This window comes from Atractosteus spatula, chromosome 22 (assembly GCF_055471065.1).
Source record: "Atractosteus spatula isolate fAtrSpa1 chromosome 22, fAtrSpa1.hap1, whole genome shotgun sequence".
In the NCBI taxonomy this organism is placed as follows: Eukaryota; Metazoa; Chordata; class Actinopteri; order Semionotiformes; family Lepisosteidae; genus Atractosteus; species Atractosteus spatula.
The window spans coordinates 13,711,192-13,732,285 of NC_142727.1; the positions used below are offsets into that span (position 1 = coordinate 13,711,192).

General features: G+C 40.3%; 1 protein-coding gene across 4 annotated transcripts in view; it reads right to left on the reverse strand.

Moving 5' to 3' along the window:
- arhgap32b (Rho GTPase activating protein 32b) overlaps positions 1-21,094 on the reverse strand; it is a 158,235-nt gene that overhangs the window by 76,640 nt on the left and 60,501 nt on the right. For 2 of the 4 annotated variants that reach the window (XM_088939373.1, XM_088939372.1), the window contains exon 1: positions 6,559-6,637. Coding sequence is in view for 1 of the 4 variants with exons in the window: in XM_088939377.1 (XP_088795503.1) it covers positions 6,559-6,643; positions 8,047-8,138; positions 10,920-11,037; positions 20,656-20,741 (381 nt within the window). In the remaining 3 variants the exon portion in view is untranslated. Of the gene's footprint in view, positions 1-6,558; positions 6,644-8,046; positions 8,139-10,919; positions 11,038-20,655; positions 20,767-21,094 lie in introns of those variants that run through there. The other 2 variants (XM_088939377.1, XM_088939371.1) reach the window with 2 other exon arrangements.

Genomic DNA, 21,094 nt, shown 5'->3' on the forward strand with positions numbered 1-21,094 from the left:
CATTCAAAGCACTGGGTTGACTAACTGGACTAGTTAAACATTTACAACAATAGCAATTCTCTCGCAGTTTTTGATGACTCCATTGCACATTTTAGCCATAGATTCAAACCACCAAGCAAAGTACGATCTACACGTTTCTTCTGAACCTGGGTTTATAGGTTTATATTAAAACTCAGGAAGTAAAATAAGTGTTGCTCAAGAGTTAGTCCTAGAAGTAGAGTTTACAAGATTCTAACATTGGAGAATAAACCGCAGTACTGTGAATAAGCAGTTAGAGTTTGTCAGTAACAAAAATAATAATAATTGCTTACACTTATATAGCGCTTATCTGGACACTCCACTCAAAGCGATTTACAGGTAATGGGGACTCCCCTCCACCACCACCAATGTGCAGCATCCACCTGGATGATGCGACGGCAGCCATAGTGCGCCAGAACGCTCACCACACACCAGCTATTAGTGGAGAGGAGAACAGATTAAGCCAATTCATAGATGGGGATTATTAGGAGGCCATGATTGGTAAAGGCCAGTGGGAAATTTTGCCAGGACGCCGGGGTAACACCCCTCCTCTTTTCGAGAAACGCCCTGGGATTTTTAATGACCACAGAGAGTCAGGACCTCGGTTTTACGCCTCATCCGAAAGGACGGCAATAACCGTGAACTTCAAAATGCTAAAACCCATGATCACAAAAGTAGCAGTGGCCTGCTATACCCAGCCAAGGACAGCACCACAGATTCACAGAACAGGAATGAGATGACAATAACAAGACGATTCGTAAACAAGATTCAGAAGAAGAGTTACGTCAGTGCATGTGACCCCATCAACCTTCACACTTCCTTCCTTGAACACAGTCCCATAAATCCCCAAATATCTGTAAACATATATCTTCCACACTTTTTCATCCACTCCAGCTACTGAGCTACTGAATCCCTCTGCTCAAAATCTAGCATGACAAGGGACAAGCCCCTCGATTCACCACAACATCTGCCTAAATACACCGCCAGCTTTCAATAATATCCTGATTCAGAGACAGACATGTTGAAAAAGAGACATTCCTCATCTTGTGAATCACATGAGTGGAGAAGACATATTATCTAATGTTTGCTTTTTCAGCTGTAATACATGCAATTGCCTTGGCAAACAAAGTTCTTTTTAAAGATATATCAGATGAACCAACTGGGTCAGTTATCTAATTTAAGTATTTGCTATAGCCTCTTTAGGGAGGTTGCCAAAGGGAAAATCACTGTTCAAAATCACAGCTTAACTACCATGTGAATGTGCTGGAATTTCATTGACCTTGAGAGTTGATTTAGAGAGCAGAGGAGGGGCAGTAATGAGGCTCACTTGAGAAACACACAGTAATGTTTCACACTGACAAGGCCCCAGCCTCTAGATATTAACACCCGACAGAATCAATCGCATGCAAAAATTAATCCAGGAAATTGCTTTGTCTCCTTTAACCCTTTTTTGGTGACCAGCAAAGATGGATGTGTCAAGCCTTTATCTCTCAAAATATCACCATTTCCTCTCTTGATTTTCTTCAGGATATCAGTATTAAATTTTTTGACTTCTTTGATGATGATCTTTTGCTCCTGATTGTAAATGGGCAACCCAAGCAAATAGAGATTTGCTATCTTAGGCTAAGAAGAATGCACAAAGGTCAAAGCAACTTCAGAACAAGGGTAACAGGCATCCAGTTCATTGCAAATTAAATGAGGAAAAGTTGTTTAGCTCGTTTCTCCACCACCACTAACATATATTTAAATCTGCACCATGCACAAGAATTAAATCACCGCTCAGCCAAAGCAGCAAGGAGCAATCACCAGTGAATGTTAAAGGAGAATTATTTATTGCAGTAATAATGACCAGTATGACAGATTCAACAATATGGATGCAGTGTTCCATTATTTCATCAAGCCCAGCAAAGATACTGCCAAAGTCAATTTCAGATGAAAAACCTTTGCTCCATATAACCCTCGAAACAGCCCTTGGCTTTGGTAATTCCTACCTTGAGACAATGTGGCCTTGGATTTACAGTATATCTTGTTTAACGGCTTCCAAATACCTTTATAATGTGATCAGGAAGCAATAATGGTACATGATAACATAACATAACATCACTTTCTCAGCCCTATACAATTTCTTGCATTAGGAATTCATCTTTTCGCATACCCCAGCTTGCTCTCCATGAGACACAGACACACAGACAGGGAGAGAGAAGCTTGGGGTCAGAGCACAGGGTCTGCCATTGTACAGCGCCCCTGGAGCAGCTGGGGTTAAGGGCCTTGCTCAGGGGCCCAATGGAGTAGGATTCCTCTGCCGGCTGCTGGATTTGAACTGGCAAACTTCTAGCCACAGGCGCAGATCCTTAGCCACAGAGCCACCGCATCGCCCTCTGATATACTGATATACAGTATTCCTGATGCAGCTTCCAGACATAGACCACAGCCTTGAGTTGCTTCTCCAGGCAGATAGGTCTTGTTTTGACAGCAGCTGGCTGAGAATGAAAAACATTTCTAACATACCAAAATGATCCGGTTGGAATGCTTCCAACATCACACAACACAATCAATACACTTCATACTGGTGGGTGCCATCTCTTAAGTGCTTTACAATGAGTTATGCAACAGGAGGTCACAGAAGAAGAGGTACACTCTACAAAATCAACACAGTACATCAAATGTCAAGGACTCAATAAAAAAAGCACTTCCAAAAATCAAGCATTTTCAAGAAGTATATGAATATCCACTAGGTTATTTTTTTTGTAAACATGGCTAAAACACAAAAAACATCTCAGAATGGTTTGCTAAACAGGTAAACCAGCCCCCAAAACAATGAGTCTGTGTGAAAGACCGTACATTGAAAGAACAGATTCAGCTTAGTAGGCTCCAAATACTTTTGCAATCTATGATGGATCCCAACTCAAAGCATACAAAGTCACGAGTAAGATCTGATAAGGGCATCACAAGGGCCTGCATGATAGTAACTCACCAAGTTCCAAAGTAAGTGTGTGACAGAGCTGAAAAAGCGCCCCTTTGTCAGCTATCTTAGTGAGTAGTGAAGAAACAGGGAGTCACACTTCCACACAGAAACAAAGTCTGGAACATGATCACCTGACTTTTCAAGGAACAGCTGGATGAGGCCCTCAGATCAATTAGTGACTACCAGGAAGCAAACAAGAAACAGTACATGACCTCAGTGGACACGTGCCATCCATAATCTCTCTTCCCTTCTTATGTTTGTAACTCTTTATGGAGTGGCTTCTTTAAATTCAGACCTAAGCCCTAAAAATACAAGAAACTGAAACAGATACTGCATGAAATTCAATGTAAGCAAATCCATCTAAACCCTATGGTGGTTTTCTATGTTTGAACTCTCGTGCAGCTTATGAAACAATGAGAAAAAAAGTCCATGTACTGTATTTGCTACTGCACTCTGCTTTTTCCCTTTCATTTTCTACTAAAAGACTGACAGTGACAACGGCGTAAGATCATAAGAAAGAACTGGAACGAAGAAACCCTGCTTTGGTTGGTAGAAGATCTCAGCCAGACATTTCCTGAAAGAAGCCAAAGAAGCTTTTTTCAGACTCCAGTTAGAAAAAAAAGACTGGATATTTGATCAATTATCCTTTTCATCTATACAGAAAAGATCCACCATTAAGCACGTTTGTTATATAAGGGACAGTGGAACTTGTCCTCGTGATTTACTCCTTTCCTGTCCCCTGAAGAGATTTATAACTTTTATTGTTCCTGCTTTCTTTCACCAATTGAATAGTTGGTCACTCTAAAAAGGCAGCTTTATTCAAATGCCTTTTGATCTGTCTAACACAGGAACTCCCCAATAAAGTATAAGCACAAACACAACATATTCCCCTAGGTTATACCTGCAGATAGTCAGAAACAGGAGATTTTCATTCACCAAACCGAAAGATCCTGCTCTGACATCTCCAATACATCAAATTCTGTATTACGCCTGACTAAAATGACACAGCATTATAAGTTTAGAACAAGACTGCCCAGTCCTGGTCCTGCATGATCTCTATGTCTGGGGCTTTCTGGGTTTCTTTAAAGCTAAAACACCTTATGAGTCAGGAGAAGCTGCTGAATGGGTCCAATTAATTCAGTAGCTAGCTGATTTCACTAGCTAACCTGCACCAGCACTCCAAGATCAGGATTAGACATCCCTGCTTTAGCACAGAACATTCCTGTGAGGTTCTCTGTTTGACAATCATAGGCACAGGACAGCAGATTGCTGCCCTCTGTTGGATTAGATAAGAATAACACTTTTTCCAAAAGACCCCTGTTGGAAGCTCTTGTAATTCTCCTTTTTATAATAACTGTTTGCTATTGTGAAAAGCTGACAAGTTAACAAATACAACAACAATAAAGTAGAGTACTACTGTTTCAATTACACTGCTTATGTAACTTAACCTCAACTGAGCAAATGCATCCTTAAAGCATGATTAACATCAACAAAGCGTTTGAGGAAATGAATAAATATTATGTCCTCCTTGCAAGCTTTACAAAGCTGTCCTGCTGTGGCTCGATAACAATCAGCAGTTTTATTGCAATGAATTATAATTCAAAGCATACATCCCCTGTACAAACTTGTATTTTTTCTTAATTCCAAATGTTCAAAAACTCAGAACTCTTTTTTAGTTAATATCCTTATGAATCCTGATGTATTAAAGCAGTACTGTTCTCCAGGACTTCAGTATTAATACCTGTGTGATCCCGGAACAAATTCTGTTTTTCATCATCTAACTACCTGGAAAAAGAGATAACAGCACAGAGGCGTTGTGGAAAAAGTACTGTTTTCAACTGTTTTAGCAGTTCCTATACAGAATGCCAGTTCCTGGGTTTTTGGATGTTTCATAACTCACCTTATAATCATCGTCCCTTTTCATGCTGTGGCTAGCTATCTACAAAATTGGAAATACAGTAATTCTCCTTCACATTAATATACGTGAAAAGGGCACTGTTCATTTTACTGACCTCTTCTAAGAACTTTGTACCGCTATTCTTTATAGCCTGAGGGGCTGTCTCTAAACGTTCAGCCACTAGGAATAGGACCTAATGCCTTATGAATAACTGCCATGAGAACTGGCTTTAACTCCACCACTTACTGCAATGTAATTGCTGTAGAGAGACCTATCAGCATGCAATATGCAAGTTCAACCGTGCTCATGAAGTGAGTGAGTACTACCATCGAGAACAGAGCTATGATTGCAAAGAACACGAAACAAGAAGAGGGCATATCCATCAGGTTTGATCAATAAAGCCAATCGATTTGTTCCAATGAAGTTAGGCATGGCCTCACTGTCCAATCCTTCAAAGCTACAGTATGTACTGTATATTTAATGGCCGCCCAATATCAAAGGAAGCTGAACAACCAATTTAAAAAAGAATACTTGTTAAGCTTTGAGAACTGGAAGTGGTTCTTTTAGTGAGAAACATACAATTTTGTTTCTGCTTTCCTACGAGGGGAAAATGATTCCAGGCAGTTCCAAAGGAAATGCAAGAGTCCAGAGAGGAATGCTGCAGCCTGGCTATGAATTCTATTCCAGCAGCAACAAACCCCACTGCTCTACACTGAGGTATACAAGCCTGAGCTGGGCTACTGATGAAGCACTGTGCCCCCTTCATTACATTATAAATCTGCTGTTAGCCTTCCTAGCATTCCCAATTTTAACCATAAAACAAATATGAACTCTACAGCAACAATGTATCCAATGATGTAAAAGACAGATCCATTCATGTAAAATAAATCCCTTCATTTTACACAAACTACTTTAGGCATTTACCAGTTCAAACAAAGGATACTTATTAACTTTTCACTGGTGTTTCAGTTATAACCAACTGAACTACTGCTAAGATGAGACAAAAGTGTGAGAAACAGTTATGGGTCCTTCTCTGCAGTATATTTAAAATCTCTGAACTAAGACATTTAATCCAATCTAAGCCCTAATATTGATCGTAAGGTGTGGCAACCTTAAACAACAGCTGTATGGAAGGAGGTCATGGACAAGTAGGTTACTTCCATGTAAAACAAGTGCTTAAATTAAATTTTAAACCAACCTGTTCCCTTGAGTCCCCCACCACCATCACACCCATCCATAAGTCTCTATCTGTTTTTAAGTGTTTTTAATCTCTTAAGCGCAAGGCAGCATAAATGGAGGATGTGTTTTCCAAATCAACAGTAAAACACAGAAATTGGCACAACTGGCTGGGCGACACCGAGTGTAGGATGGAATTAGTCTGGCAGGGACCCCGGCAGGCAACCAAGGAACTTGCAGGCATGCAGTGCTGTCGGTGAAGAATGCACCTCTCCTCCAATCAGCCACGTACCTGCGGTATAGGGCTGTGGTGCCTGTGACACGCTAAAATACACGTGGCTTGAGGTTCTGCCTATATTTCCCCATGATCCCTATATGTGGTCGCGGAGCTGAGCGCCGAGATGTGAAAAACACACAGTTCCAGAAATCACCCGGGGATAATAATAAGAACTGGCAATTCTAAATGTTGAGAAAAATAAAAACCCGTCCTTCTGGCTCTTACCTGCACGGTTCCAAAATCGACATTTTCATAGTGGAAATGAGCACATTCAGCCAGCTTTGGAAAATGTCCCTTTGTAAAAGACAGCCTGAAAAACAAGACATACAAACAATAATTGCAAGTAAAACAAAAGACTTCTTCTGAACATTCCGTTCTTTAGTATGGATGGAGCTCCAGCACACAAGATCAGATATTGTTATTGACTGCTCTTGTCATTTTAATTTCAGTATAAGCCTGAGATTCTGGTTCTGGTTTTAAAAGCATATGCAGTTTTAAATGACTGAATACAGAAGAATTAAACTTACATGATGAAAAAAACAACTCAACACGTCTGCTCTTAACAGTCTTGGGAAACGTTCAATAACTTCAAGTTTGGCTGCTTTGCATGCTGTGTGTTGCTGGAGTATTTAACTTTCAAAGGCGTTGTCAAATAAAGAACCTGTCTTTCCGAATTCACTGTTACACCAGCTCTGTGAAAAGCTCCCAAAGGTGGCCTTTAAATTGCAGGCCTATACACAAGTAGATATCTTCCTGTGTATACTGTTACTGTGCTACTCTTCGAACATCGAGTCTGCTGTTTCAAATTCCTAACCAAGAGGAGGAAATAACTTTTTTGGGAAGTTGTACATCACTGTACAAACTGGAATGTGGCTCTGAAGTTAGGTGTGGAAATGAACAAAACACATGCAGAACAATAGCAAATGTAACGGCCCATCTTTATTGAAATGCCCTGGGACCTGAAACGATGACAGTGATGCACAGTGCTTGCTCTCCACTCACAAGATTCTACTCCCCTTTCCTTTAAATCTGAAAAACTGAACAGCAGTGACAGCTACAGATTTTCTAACGGCTATGGAAGAGCTTGAGAGATATAGACAAATTTCACCTGGTCCAATAACACGAGAGATCCCAACACAGATCCTTCTCTACAGATCCAGTAGGTCAAGGAGACACTCACACAAGCTACTGGCCGTGTGAGTAAGTGCGCACTTGCTACACGATTACTTTGAACTGAATAACTCCCGATTAAAAATAACATACTGCACCCCAAAGCATTCTCTGAGATTAAATGAAAACACATATTATGATGCCTTCCAGCAAAATCAGCTATAAGGACTTTCACTTGCTGATCCTTCTACTGAATGGCAGCCCAGTAGACAACACTTAGGTGTAATCTGAAACCATACACATTTGAGCTGGCCTATTTGCATTAAGGTTGGACTAAAAAACAAAGCTTCTTTAGAGTGCATGCTATGAATGCACTCAAGAGCTCCTATGTTATTAAGAGCTGTATGGATGACCTACATGAGCAAATGTTACAGACTTGACTGGTACTGCAGTGCAGTGCACAGTAATGTTTTCTACTGCAGTGCATGCTGTTGTACTATATTGTAATGCAGGGCATTCTTTTATGCTGTACTGAAGAGCAGCACACTGTACTAGATGCATCTTCTATTGCATTACATGGCACTTTAGAAAACGCTGACTTACTTTTTGACATTTTTCACCTTCATGCTGGCGGTGCTGCCGCAGGATCGTAGCGGGGGATCTACTGACAGCTCGGGTATCTCTGCACTCCTCGCCTGTCCACACACACAGACACAGACGCGCACAGACAGCGATTAGCAAAGAGGACTCCGTCAGCACCACCTCTGAAATTCCTTTCTGCCTGCCTGCTGAGAACTAAAACCCCAGAACTGGGAAGACAGTCAAAGGGAGAAGGGTGGGGTGACATTTGTATCCGCAAAAGGACTCTGGGGACCCAGGCTGAGAACAAGTAGACAAATGCAACAGTCACTAAATGAAAGAAAAAAAAAGAAAAGGGGAAAGAAAGAAGAGCAGGAAATGATACAGTCAATCTGAAATTTTATACTGCAAATCTGGCAAAGGCTAAAGATTATCTTCAGCAGTCCTCACAGTGAACACGCATATCTTTATCTGCTTACATACTGTACTATGATAAAAGATGTCAGCCCTGAAGAATCCTTTCATTACACAATTTCATGTAAAGGGCAAATTCATAATGACATATTGAAGAAATGAGATTTGAGTTTCGAAACGTGGATTATGAAAAATTTTCCCCATTTTGAGTCCAACTTCTCTGCTCAGCGCTGAGTTTTTAAAGTCACACTCATGAGGGAAAACAGATCTTTAAGGTCTCTCAGAGGCCAAGCGTGTAAGTCACGTCAATGCTTATCCAAGCCGATGTTTTTACACAGGAATTTCACCCCCTAAAAATGCCAATGTTCGCCATAAAATAAAAGAGCACCTCGCCAAAGCCTGTTGAAAACCTCAGTTCTCAAGATGGAGGATTACAACAAAGTGGGCTTTTGTGAACTATTTCTGGTTAACTATAGTACCAAGAGAAAAGCCTATTTGAATACATCTTTCTATATATAACAAGGAAAATTAATGCTTCCTCTCCCACAAGGAGGCATAGCAAAATCCTCTCTTGTGAAATACACTGCAGTCTTTCCAATTCATTTATTCTATAGGTTCTGAGTACTTCTCGTAAAGTGTGCTCTATTTGCCTACATTTTTAAACCAATCAAGTATCTAATCAGAGATGACTCCACACTTTTTCAAGGTTTTGTTGCCTTTTATGCTTGTGAATCCAATGTGTCATTCTGTGTCATGATGTGTCATCATACTCTAGAAATATGCCTTTGACAATCTTACGGGAGAAAAAAAAAAAGATTTGCTTTGTCAATACTGCCCTCATTGCACAGTTAGTCTGCGTGTACAAAGACACAGAAGGTGAGAAGTGGAGATATAGACATTTCCTGAAGTGCCTTTTTTCATTTTCACTATCTTCTAGGTCAGACATTAATGTGCTGATTAAATAATCTTTAAAGTCTACATGACTTTTTTTACGACATGCTGCTAAAGAAAACAGTGGTGAAAGCATTAAACACATAACAACATTAAAATGGCCGTATTTAAAAGTCAATATTTTTCCAATTTGTAAATAGGCTTCAAATAATCAATTAGCCATGCTCATCTTTGCTTACAAACATTCAACAGAAGGTGGCAGTATCTGGACACATCTCGAGAAAGAAAAATGAAATATTGATGTTTTGATTCCTATTTTGTTCTCTCTCTTTGTATGCTTATCTTAAAATTGCATTTCAGTGCCAGTTCGTTTTGTTTTAGTTTACTCACTGAAGAACGATTTTTGGAAGAATGCCTCATTCACAGTGCACATCTCTCAGAACGGCCTCTATTCTGAATGTATACCAATGTTGATGCCAGTAATGCTTAAAAAACAAGATAAGGTGGTTGTCATAGTGACCAGTTAATTCCAGTAAAGTATTCACCAGTGATCTGTAAATAACACTGACATGACAAGGAAATCAGACCTCTCTATTTTCAGGGAGGAGAAAAGAAGTGAACTTATGGTTCATTCCAAAAATATAACACATCTTTATTGAATTGTTTTATTTATTACTCTTGTGAAAACCCTATTTTTTATCGGTAATTTGTTCATTCTTGAGGCATTGGAACACTTCTATTTTCTTCTCAGAAATAGAAAAATCCTAACTTACAGCTTACAATTCTTACAACACGATAAGGGAATAGTAACAATTTCGAGAATATTTATGGTTCAGGGCGAAAATAAAAAAGGTAGCTAAGCTACACACCTGAAAATAAAGGACAGTAAAGAGGGACAAATATTTTACACAAGAATTCTCTCTGTTTTAGTGTCTGACAAAGACACTAATTTGAAATTTTGTTTGATCATTCATGTAACAACAACAGAAAGCTTCTTCCATTGGTGAAATAAAACAATACATTTCTTATCTGTGAGTTATTTAATACTAAAGCAGATAAGGATTTCTTTTCTAGAGCAGATTCTAACCTCGTGAGAACAAGTGACATGATTCCCAAGAGCATTTCCTACATTTTCTAAAGTACAACATTCACAGACTTATTTAAAAATATAACAGTTTGCGTTTCTTTTAAACGGTGCACATAGCACATGGGTGTGGGGGTGGGGTCCAAAGAAAAATATCACCTGAACAGTTTCATCTTTTTTTATCCCTTATTATAAGAATCAAAAGCCCACAGGTAAGAGGTGGCCTACTTTATTTCTTTCAAATTAGACACCACATACAGTACAGTACTATCCCCTCTTGAGGACTCTTCTAAAGTTAGTTAACCTCTGGTACTAACCAGCTGTTACTAGAAACAGAGCAGAAGGGAAATCTGGGATGTAAGCAAATCGGAAACACCTTCCCATGCACCTCAACAACAGCAACAGAGGCAATTAACACCACCATCGTCCAACAGAGGATAACTGCAAGCTCTGCTGGCCACATGGATGGTTCCCCATTTCCTTAATGCGAGTATGGACCAATCCCTACCATTGCACTGATGGTTTCCTCCCAGTCCGGCCTTTCTCTGGGGTGGATACTCCTGGTCAGCTCAGGAACAATGTCATCTTCCTCCGAGAGAAGACAAGGCCTCAGACCCCTGGAACATCTCACAGGGAGAAAGAAAACAGATCTTTCAGCCACCTAGACACATGCAAGGCAACCGCACGTTGTGAAGGATATGTCCTATATCCAGCAACGAGTAAGAAGGCAGTATTCTCAGTTATGCTTTACTTTGCTGTTGCTTTGAGGCAAAACCTTCCTGTGCTGTTGTACAAGTGAGCCGAAACAAACAGACGAGGTAATAAACAAAAAAGTACAACATTTGATGAAAACGGATGCATGGAGTATGAACACTGAAGGAAGCAGCAATAAAAAAAGATTAAGAAGGAATAACCAGTTTTCAAGTAATACCTGAATTCTGTGGCCAAATCAAGATTTCTAAAGTCTACAATTGTCAATTTCTGGAAAGCATGTGAAGGTGTAGGCGGGACTAATTTAGCCTTTTAAAGAAAAAAAACAACTGCAAAACTGCACTATCGGACTGAAAAAACCCATTGAAATTGGACAATGTGAAATGTCTTGTTCTCACAAAAGCCACCCAAGACTGTTTTTATACTACTATAATATTAGACAAAACAATTCCTTTCAGATTTTTGTTATTGCTTCTTATGTTTCACAAGGGATGTTTTCAGGGTGTACATTTGTACACTGTGCCTCATTCGTCAATCTTGCAACATTTTGTCGTGCATTAGATTTCATAAGGAATAGTTTTTTTATTTAGCTGAGGTTTTCAAATCAATTATCACCTCTTAATTAGTTCCTTAATAAGAAATGTATATTAATTGTTTAGCAGCACACAAAAAAAAGCAAGGGGCTGAGAGAGTTTATATCGGCAAGAATAATACAGGATCACTAATCAAAGTTTCCCTAAGGGCCGTATGAGTAGGCATTGGGAGAAATTCACATTCTTGCTAGTCACTCGTCCAGGGGTAATGGACAGCCAGGAGAAAATGATGTCATTAAAACATTGATCAGCTTGTCGGCGACTCTTAAATTTCATCTATTCATCTCCTAAAGTGGAGGCAAGGACAGTGCTACTGTATAATCAAATCTAAAGTGCATGTCAGTCTGAGTATTTACAATTGTCACTGAACACAAAATGCTGAAAATACCTGGACTAAATGCTAATGTTAGCCTTGTGACCTTCATTTTCAAAATAAATTATGTATTTCTTTAAAACCATATTTCAAATCAGTTTCTGAACCCACTTTCATATTTCTTTGAGTCTGATAATTTTTGTCCTGTGAAAAATGGCTGGTAAGGCAAAGGGTGAAAACAAAAGCAAGATTACATTTAAAATCTATCAAAATGATTATGTTTTTTTAGATAATCCCAAGGAAACATCTCTCTGTTTCTTTGTAATGTAAATGTAAACATCTCATTAAGCACAGGCAACAATCACAGCTTGTAAATCAACAGTTACCGCCTTATGTGGGATAATTTCCTGAAAAAACTAAATAAAAAGCAGTAAACAATCCCGACAAAACATTTCTTGTAGCAGTGATTTATTGTTATGGACATTTTCTGCTAAGATAAGAGTGAACGTCATGAATGTTATAATAGTAATTTATTATTATTTATGAATTCAAAAACAAATAACATTTGCTGAAAGAAAATACCAACATTTAGAAACAAAATATATGGGAAATGAATGACCTCCTGTTTGTTCAGCAGTAGTAGATCTAATCTGGCATTCATAGTGAGACTTTCTCTTGTGTAACCCAATAAAATGAAATTCTTCTTCATGGTCCTGGATCACTCCACTAGTGAGGAGTTCCACGATAGGGAGTTTCTTCTCCTGATTTAAAAAAAAAACTGTGTGAAACATCCAATTCAGAACTGCCAGTGCAAACTCAAATGCTGAGAGGACACTGTCTTCTCTGACATGAGGTCCTACAGTTCCAAAGTGTTTGTATCCACTGTGGCATTGAAGGTCTATGAATAACAGGTGAAAACTCTCACTCACAATCTACACCACAGATACCGCATATTCATCAATATGTATGTATTCCTTTGACTCTGATACCTCATCTATTTGTCAGATTCCAGAAACCAATGGAACCACAGGGTTAGAACTAGTTTAATCAGTGTTTTGAAATGGAGGATTCTTATGCTGACCTAAGAGAAAACAGCAAGAAAAGGAAACAGCAGTTGTTATAAGAAAATCAGATAAATAACACTGATGCTTCAAATTCATTGAAAATAACCAGTAACAAAAGGATTGCACAGCCTTTCATCCTGAGACTGCTCACACGTTTGAGCACAGTTCAGTAATCTGAGTTGAAAACTGTGGAATGTTAAAGAGCCAGAGAAGGTTTTTTCTATTCACTTTCCCATTGAAAATCCAAGGTCAGCTAAAAATAGCATTTCTCTCACTTTTGTTGATCATGCAGTAATTTACACAGTCAATATTGTTCTTAGGTCTATTACCTAAAGTTTTATTTGCCCCAAGAATAAAAAGGGGATTTTTACCTGAACTCTTATTCACATACCCCTCCAAGGGTATTTATACATGTCCGACCTCAAACTGTCATCACCACCAGAGCAGCAGAACTGCAATGTTTGCATCCCTAATCAATTGCAACAGAGCAGCAAGCAGCTGTTGACCCAGAAAACAGTGTGAGGCAACATTAGAGAAGCTCCTAAGTTTCTGTGAACAACGGCATCGGGGTGAATCAGGTAGACAAGACAGATGGGCTGATCAGCGCCGACAACGTGTAGCACATGATCACAAGTCTCTTACATCATCAGCTCTTACAGCAAAGCAGGTTTTTTTTTTAAATTTCTTTTAAACCAACATTTAAAAGGCTGCTGAGAAAAGGCGGAAAACACCTTGCTTAATCCAGAGAAGACAAAATCGAGATATTGCACACAATTTAGCAACAGACAAAAGATACTCCTATGCACAGCAAGCTACTGTATGCTTATGTTTATATCTTGCTTATTCATTCGTTTTAACTGCCATGTCTTATTCATTTATTCATGTATTAGCTCAGTTTATTGCTTTTATTACTCCACTTCGACAAGGATAATCAAAAAGGATGCCTGAAGAAAAGGTATTATCCATAACCCAACAGCCATAAACCAGGCTACAGTAAATAATCATAGGAGCATTTCGAAGAGGGAAGCACAGGACTGCAATTGACTGCATCCTATTAGAATAATTCTCCGTCGGGGGTGGGGGTGGGGTGCCCCGTTCTTTCATAGGAGTGAAAATCTGTCAGTTTTTACAAAAGCTCGCTGTCTATGATTGGTCCCAGGAGAGGTTATTAAGCGGACCCGGGCAATAAAGGTCATTAGGACAGTTAATAAATCACAGAGGACTGCCTGTAAATCTTAAAAGCAAGCTGGTGGTAATTATCTTGCCAAAGCTTACAGATGGGACAGCTTGAGGGAAAACGTCAAAAACACGGGGACAGGCTTACCAAAAAGTGCCCTGCACCTGCACAGCGCTTCCTGACCTTGAGACTAAATGATCCTTTTTGCGTGCTGAAAGTTTGTTTGGCACAAGATATACGGTACAATAATCACCCACCAACTTGAGATGGCGAAGAGTATGTTGTCTTCGGCAAGCGTCACCAGAAGAGGGACAGAAACGAATAAAAGGAAGAAAGAAGGTGTGCAACTTCATATTTAATCAAATGAAAACCAGTACCACTATTCCAATACCACTTATTATTTGCATTGTTATAGATTTTAGCTTGAGCACAAAATGAACTTATCTCTTCTGTAAACAATGTCTCCCTTTATTGTACAGCTAACCTTTCCCTACAGTAAGAATTCCTAACTCTTACCGCCATTCCATCAGTTACTGCCTGTTTCTATTGGCTATCTTATTGCAGTTAAGAAGTTAAGGAGGCTGCAAGCTTAATCTCCATTCACTGAGCTGCGCAATAAACCTCAGCATCTATCTTTCCCTCACGTCTCCTGATACTCTCCCCCATACCCTGCAGCAATGGAGGCTCGCTGAGGAACTGCTGTTTCCACGTGTCAAAAACACTCTGCTGAATGAAATGTCACCCATACAGTATTTTAAAACTACCGTGCAAATCATCTTCAATCCCATCTGCACGGGTTTTCTGGGTCACGTTTAGTTCATTTTGTTTATATGCACAGTACGAGAGCCTCAGGAGGTGGTGCAGTTAAACAATCCCATGGGATTGTCTTCTCATTTTGTAGCAAATGGTATTAATCAGGTGTGCATATTACGTGAAGTGAGGGGCAGAAAACATATGAATTTGCATGAATGCACAGCCTGTTATACTGTATGTGTCTATAAGCAGTGAACTATCTTAACCTTTACCAAGCCAGAGATCTGCACTATATATTAAAGGTGAACAGCTAGTATCACATCATTTTTTAGCTGTGCAGGATGTAACATTCATTTTGTAACTTTTAACTGCCAGTAGAAACGGTGTTGTGCTTGGTAAGGAAAGGCTGTTTTGCAAACAGGCTTTTTCCTGTTTTTAAGAGCTGAAACATTTGAAATCAAAAGGTGAAGTAAATTACGCTGCACTGTGCCTTACAGATCACAGTTAAAGGAGAAACAAGATCTAAGAAAAATGCTAAGAAGAAAAATGGATTTTGGTTTTCTTATTAAGTTCATCTGTTTTCTTTTCCCAGAAAATACATAGAATAGGGGGTTGTGCTCAAAAACAGACACACAATGACTACACATTTATTGTGCACTAACAAGAGCACTTCCAGGCTTATACGTGAGACACAGCTCACCACACAATTCCGTGTGGTTTACTGTTCAAGTCATTTACATATAATTAATAATGTTGATAACCACAAATCTATTCAAATGATCTCGCCGAATACCTGCCACGGAGAGGACCAGCAAAGAGGATTCAGTAAAAGGTGATAAATTTACAGTGTGTCTCAGTGTGCGGTGAGACTGGAATACTAAAACCAGGCAGTGTTCATAAATTCACAGCAGCAGGTGGGAAAGATGGAGGTGGCCTTGTGTCACAGAACTAGGAGGAGCAAACGAAGGGACACAAAGGTACAATATACAACAACTGTTCTGCCGGAGTTCGCCTCCTGGTGTGCACTGGTGTTTTATGTTGTATTATTGTTTGGAATTCTTCCTCATTCAAAAAGTGGGATGAGCTTAATGAAGAGCAGAGAAAGGGAAAAGAACATTTACAACCCAGAAGACACAAAGGTCGGTGTATAAAGTACGTAACTCCAACAAACCAGTAAGGAATTGAAATGTACTCGCTTTTAGCAAATGATGCCGTAAGGATTCACTCTTCTAAAGAAAAAAGACTCAAGATATGAACCCTACATGGTCATAGGCACAGTGACAAGAGGAATTGACAAAATCTATTAAAAAATAAATAAAAATCCTTTGTGAGGATGTGTGCTGCTCCCTTGACTGCAACTGATACACGGTTATGATGAAAACCAACTGTGCAGGCAGGCCCCTCGGGGGTTTATTTTGAATTTTCGTCACTGTTGGAGGAGTCAGTGAGTGTAAAGACCCAACTGAAGCAAGCTGGAGCCCCCCAGGCAGTGAAGAGGCGGCAGAGGACCGCGGCTGGGGAGACAAAAAACCTTCGGGAGGGCGAAATCTTGCGGCGGCTCTGCCTCGTCCAGACAAGGGGGGCGTCCTGAACCTCAGTGTGAAAACCCCCCCAGCTCCCAGAGACCCCCTCAAGAGTTACTGCCGAGGTCCAGAGCTGCTTCTTGTTCCAGCACCCTGGCAGACACTCTCTGGCTTCCAAGACTTACATTTCACACCTTCCTCCCAGTTACTGGGACTCTCACCCTGAGCCCTGTGCTTCCAAGATAAGGATCACAACAGCCCAGAGCCGACCGGGAATACGCACCTTTCTGATGCGCACAACACATAACAGGGCAACAGGACCATCTTAACCTTTACCGTGACCGAGATAGCAAGAGTGTGTTCATGTTTTGGCAGTACATTCCACATCTTTGGTATCATTCCCAGTTCCTCAAAATCTTAGGGCAAATCCAAGTCTTTAGATCGATCCGAGAAACATATAAGGGAGGACAAAAGCTGTTTTGATGTTTCCATTCAGTGCTTGATATCGGCTCACTTTCAAACTTGTGCATGTCTCTTAATAATACATACTGTAGCTATCAGCAGGTTTTCCTTAATAATATAGTGGTTGATATCATATATATTGCACATTCCATAGGCACTTGAGAGAACTGTATTACCTCAGTAATAACTGAAGCTGTTCAAGCAATATATCCAGTATTTTGCAGCTAGTGAACTATTATACATAAGTGGTTTATTTATGCATTTTAAAAAGTTGTTTTATGCATATAGGGTGCTTAGATGTGGCTTCTAAATGCATTTCCTCCAGTTAGAAGTTTGCTTTCACAGAAGGGATCTAAGCCAGTTACAAATCAAATGCAGACAGAAGCAAAAAATGTGAATTATAACGATAGCTATATTTATTTTGAATCCAGCTCTTTTTTTCCCCTGAATTCAAGAGAGCGATGGGTGATTGATTTCACTGCAGGTCAGTTTTAAAAATCGGAGGGGTGGCTCAGGATCTGCTAGCTATTCAGCTCCCCTATAGTGCCTTATCTTCTTACTCCACTTCACGGATACAGTCCTCTTAATTAGAAGCATATCTTTACTGTGTTCTTTCAGCAGGACGATCGATATGTTAATGAATGCTGAACAAGAAGTTAGATGTGGCCAGAAATTAATTTAAAGAATAAATCAACGGAACACGAGTACCGGTGTGTCCGAAATGCCCTCTGAGCTGGAAATGAAGTACAACCTACAGTACCTGAACCAAGGCAGGAGAGGTGAGCTGAACACCATGTGGAGAGTGGACTCCCAAGTGAACAGCTCGTGTGCATGAAGTACGTGCTTGGCAGTGCATTCTGAACAAGTCTGCATTTAATTTTATTTACTCCCACTCTCTGTCAAATCAAAGAAATGGCATAATGTGTTTTAGTTTGGTTAGAAAGTCCAAAATGATTTGTTCACCTAGACTGGTAATAAGCAACACCCTGGACTAGTCTGGACTAGAATCTGACCCTTTCAACTAAAAGCAAACTTAATTAAAAATCTTTGCCAACCTCACAAATCACAACCAAAAAAGTGGATGAATTTTGGATATAAGACTATGAAAACATAGTCGCTAGAGGCTCGTGAACTCTTTGCCATCCCTAATGATGCAGCTTTTACAATCATTTACACTGTATTTTGATCTTTCAGAAGTGGCACTGGGTGATTCCCAAAAGAAAAAAATTCCAAGAGATTCTAAATCTTTGGTGCGCAGGGTATAAGAAACTGCCTCATTCAAGAAGGGCAATGTTTGAACTACAAATTCCTTAATACCGCACTGAAAACACCTACTGTTCGCCCCATGAAAAAAAAAACCCAGCACATCTATCAATGAATGCCTGTTACATTGTTAAACCTGTTGCTTGGAAACCTACGTCATCCCTGATAACCAATTGTTACCCAACCACTTGCTCCCAAGGAATACTGCAGATTACTCTATAGAAAAAGGCAAGCTCAGCTCTGTGTTGTGAGAATGCTTTCATTGGCCTCTATTTACCAAAAGCATCACCCATTCCTGTGGGAATACAGTTGCCAGCTAGCTCAGAGGTGCTGCAGAGCTTGCTTGTTTAATCCCAGCACAAAGTGTCAGTTCCCATACACAATCTTGCTCTACTGCTCTGTCTGCTCTTGGACTGGCATTAACATGAACCTGCTGCTTGTCCGATTATTTATTGAGCAGGCAAAATGAGTCTCTATTTTGAAGTCCCGATAAGAGTTTTTGTATCCATGCAGTGAGCAGCGCAAATGTTTTTCACAAATTGGTAACTGAAACTTTGAACAGAATAGAACATTTGACCACTTTTGCTAGAATTCAGCACTAATGCATTATTAAATCATGCTTATTGCACCAAGCACAGAAGACTGCAGGCCTTCAATTGCACAGTGCTGAAAGCACAAACAGAGGCCCTCGTGAAATTACACTGCAATCCATCACTTTGGCAGGCAGACTTTCTGATAATAAAATACTTTCTGAAACAGGCAGTCAATTACCCTCGGTGTATTACAGAGGACATCTTACGTGAACATGACACACTGGTAACTTTTAACCACTGCTCATGTGAGCTAATAAGTTTTTATACATCTCAGTTATCATTTTTTTTTTACTGCAATACAAGGGCTGCCAAGGACCGCCATAATTATTGCTTGCACGATCTTGTTATTCTGTTATTCTAATATTTTAATTCGATTTCCATTGTACCCATGTCAGATACAGTATTGCTGTCAGTCGGATAGGGAAGCCTTTAGATTTGATATTTTCTCTATGTGTCCATGTGGAGTTTCTCCTGGTGCTCTGCTCTCCTCCCATCTGCCCAGGTTAAACTGTATCCCTGGATGGGCCCTATGAGTTTGTGTCCATATGCTCTGCAATGGAGCAGCATCCCATCCCGAGGCCATGATTGGTAAAGGACCCCAGGACACTGGGGTAACACTCTTACTCTTTTCGAGAAACTCCCTGGGATTTTTATTTACTACACAGAGTCAAGACCTCGGTTTTATGTCTCATCTGAAGGACGGCACCTTTTTACAGTATAGTGTCCTCATCACTATATTGGGGCCTTAGGACCAACACAGACTGTGGGGTGAGCGCCCCATGCTGGCCCCACTAACACCTCTTTCAGCAGCAGCCTCAGCTTTCCCAGGAGGTCTCCCATCCAGGTACTGACCAGGCTCACACCTGCTGAGCTTCAGTGGGCTGCCAGTGGTGAGTTGCAGGGTGATATGGGTGCTGGCATATAAACATTCCAAGTGTAATATATTGTTATATATTGTGTAGATCCTACCCAACTGAGGGGAATAGTCATAAAAGGAGGAATAAACTCTTTATGTTTCTCTAAGAGAATGGTGGAGATAGCACTCAGTGTATTGTGCACAGTTTAACAGTGAAATGAGCAGGGCAGCTAGTAACATCATCCATGTGCAATAGCTATAGGTGTTTCTGGACTTTCTGCTTGCTTGTAGGCTACTGGTCACATGATCGTCATCTTTAATGCTTGCTTGAAATCCTGGCACGAGTGTGGGTGGTGAGTGTGCGTGTGTTTCCATAGTGCATGCAGAATTAATTGTTAGTTTCATTATACTATGCTCAGTATTTGAGTATTTTTCCTCATTTTCACACTGATACACCGATCACACTGATAAAAGGATTGTTTAACCCTTTAATCAACAATGCAAATTACCCACTACTATTTCTAGGATAGGCCATTTCCAAAATACCTATTTAGGTCTTGACTAATGGGTAAAAGTTATAATAGTACTACTGTGTTGATAAGAGTATTATAGTATTAAAAAAGTAGTATTACCATATATTATATTACATTCAAGTCCTACACATTTCTTAACTCTTCCAACTCTCTATTCAAGACAAATTCAGACTTTGTATCTTGATTCCCCATAGACACAGGTATAAACAGCCACTGCTGCCTCATAACAGATACACAAGCAAGCAGCTTTTCTGCTTTCACGCAGAGTTAAAGCTCAAGTCCAGAGGCTATGACATGCATTAATAACCATTAACCCCTGCACTGCGCGCCACACACATACCCCCACACACAAACGCAAGCCTAAAGCCCTGCCAAGCTCTGCGTGCGGAGCTGTGCCCCTCACCTGTCAGGAATGTCATGACTCCCAGCAGCCCCCAGCAGTCCCAGCGCTGCGCTCCCCACTGCTGTAGCCCCGCTGCCTGGCTCCATGTTGTCGACTCACTGCAGGAGCAGCCTGTCACAGGGAGTGGAAGAAGGAGAGAGAGAGGGAGAAGGAGAGAGAGAGGAGAGAGAGAAGAGAGAGAGGATAAGGCTGCAGTTAGCAACAGATCTCAAAAGCACGGTGAAGAAGCACATCTCTCTGAACACACTAACCCTTTCCCTGCTGATCCCAACTTTGAGGCAATGCTCACTTCATCTCTTAATGTCCCTGCTGTGCAAGTCCACTGATAAGCATGGTTAACATGGTGATAAGGAAACATTTCTTTCACAGCTGCAGGGAAACCTAACTTCCATTCTCACCAACCACTCTTTTGGCAAAAGCAAGTCTCTTTCACTCTACA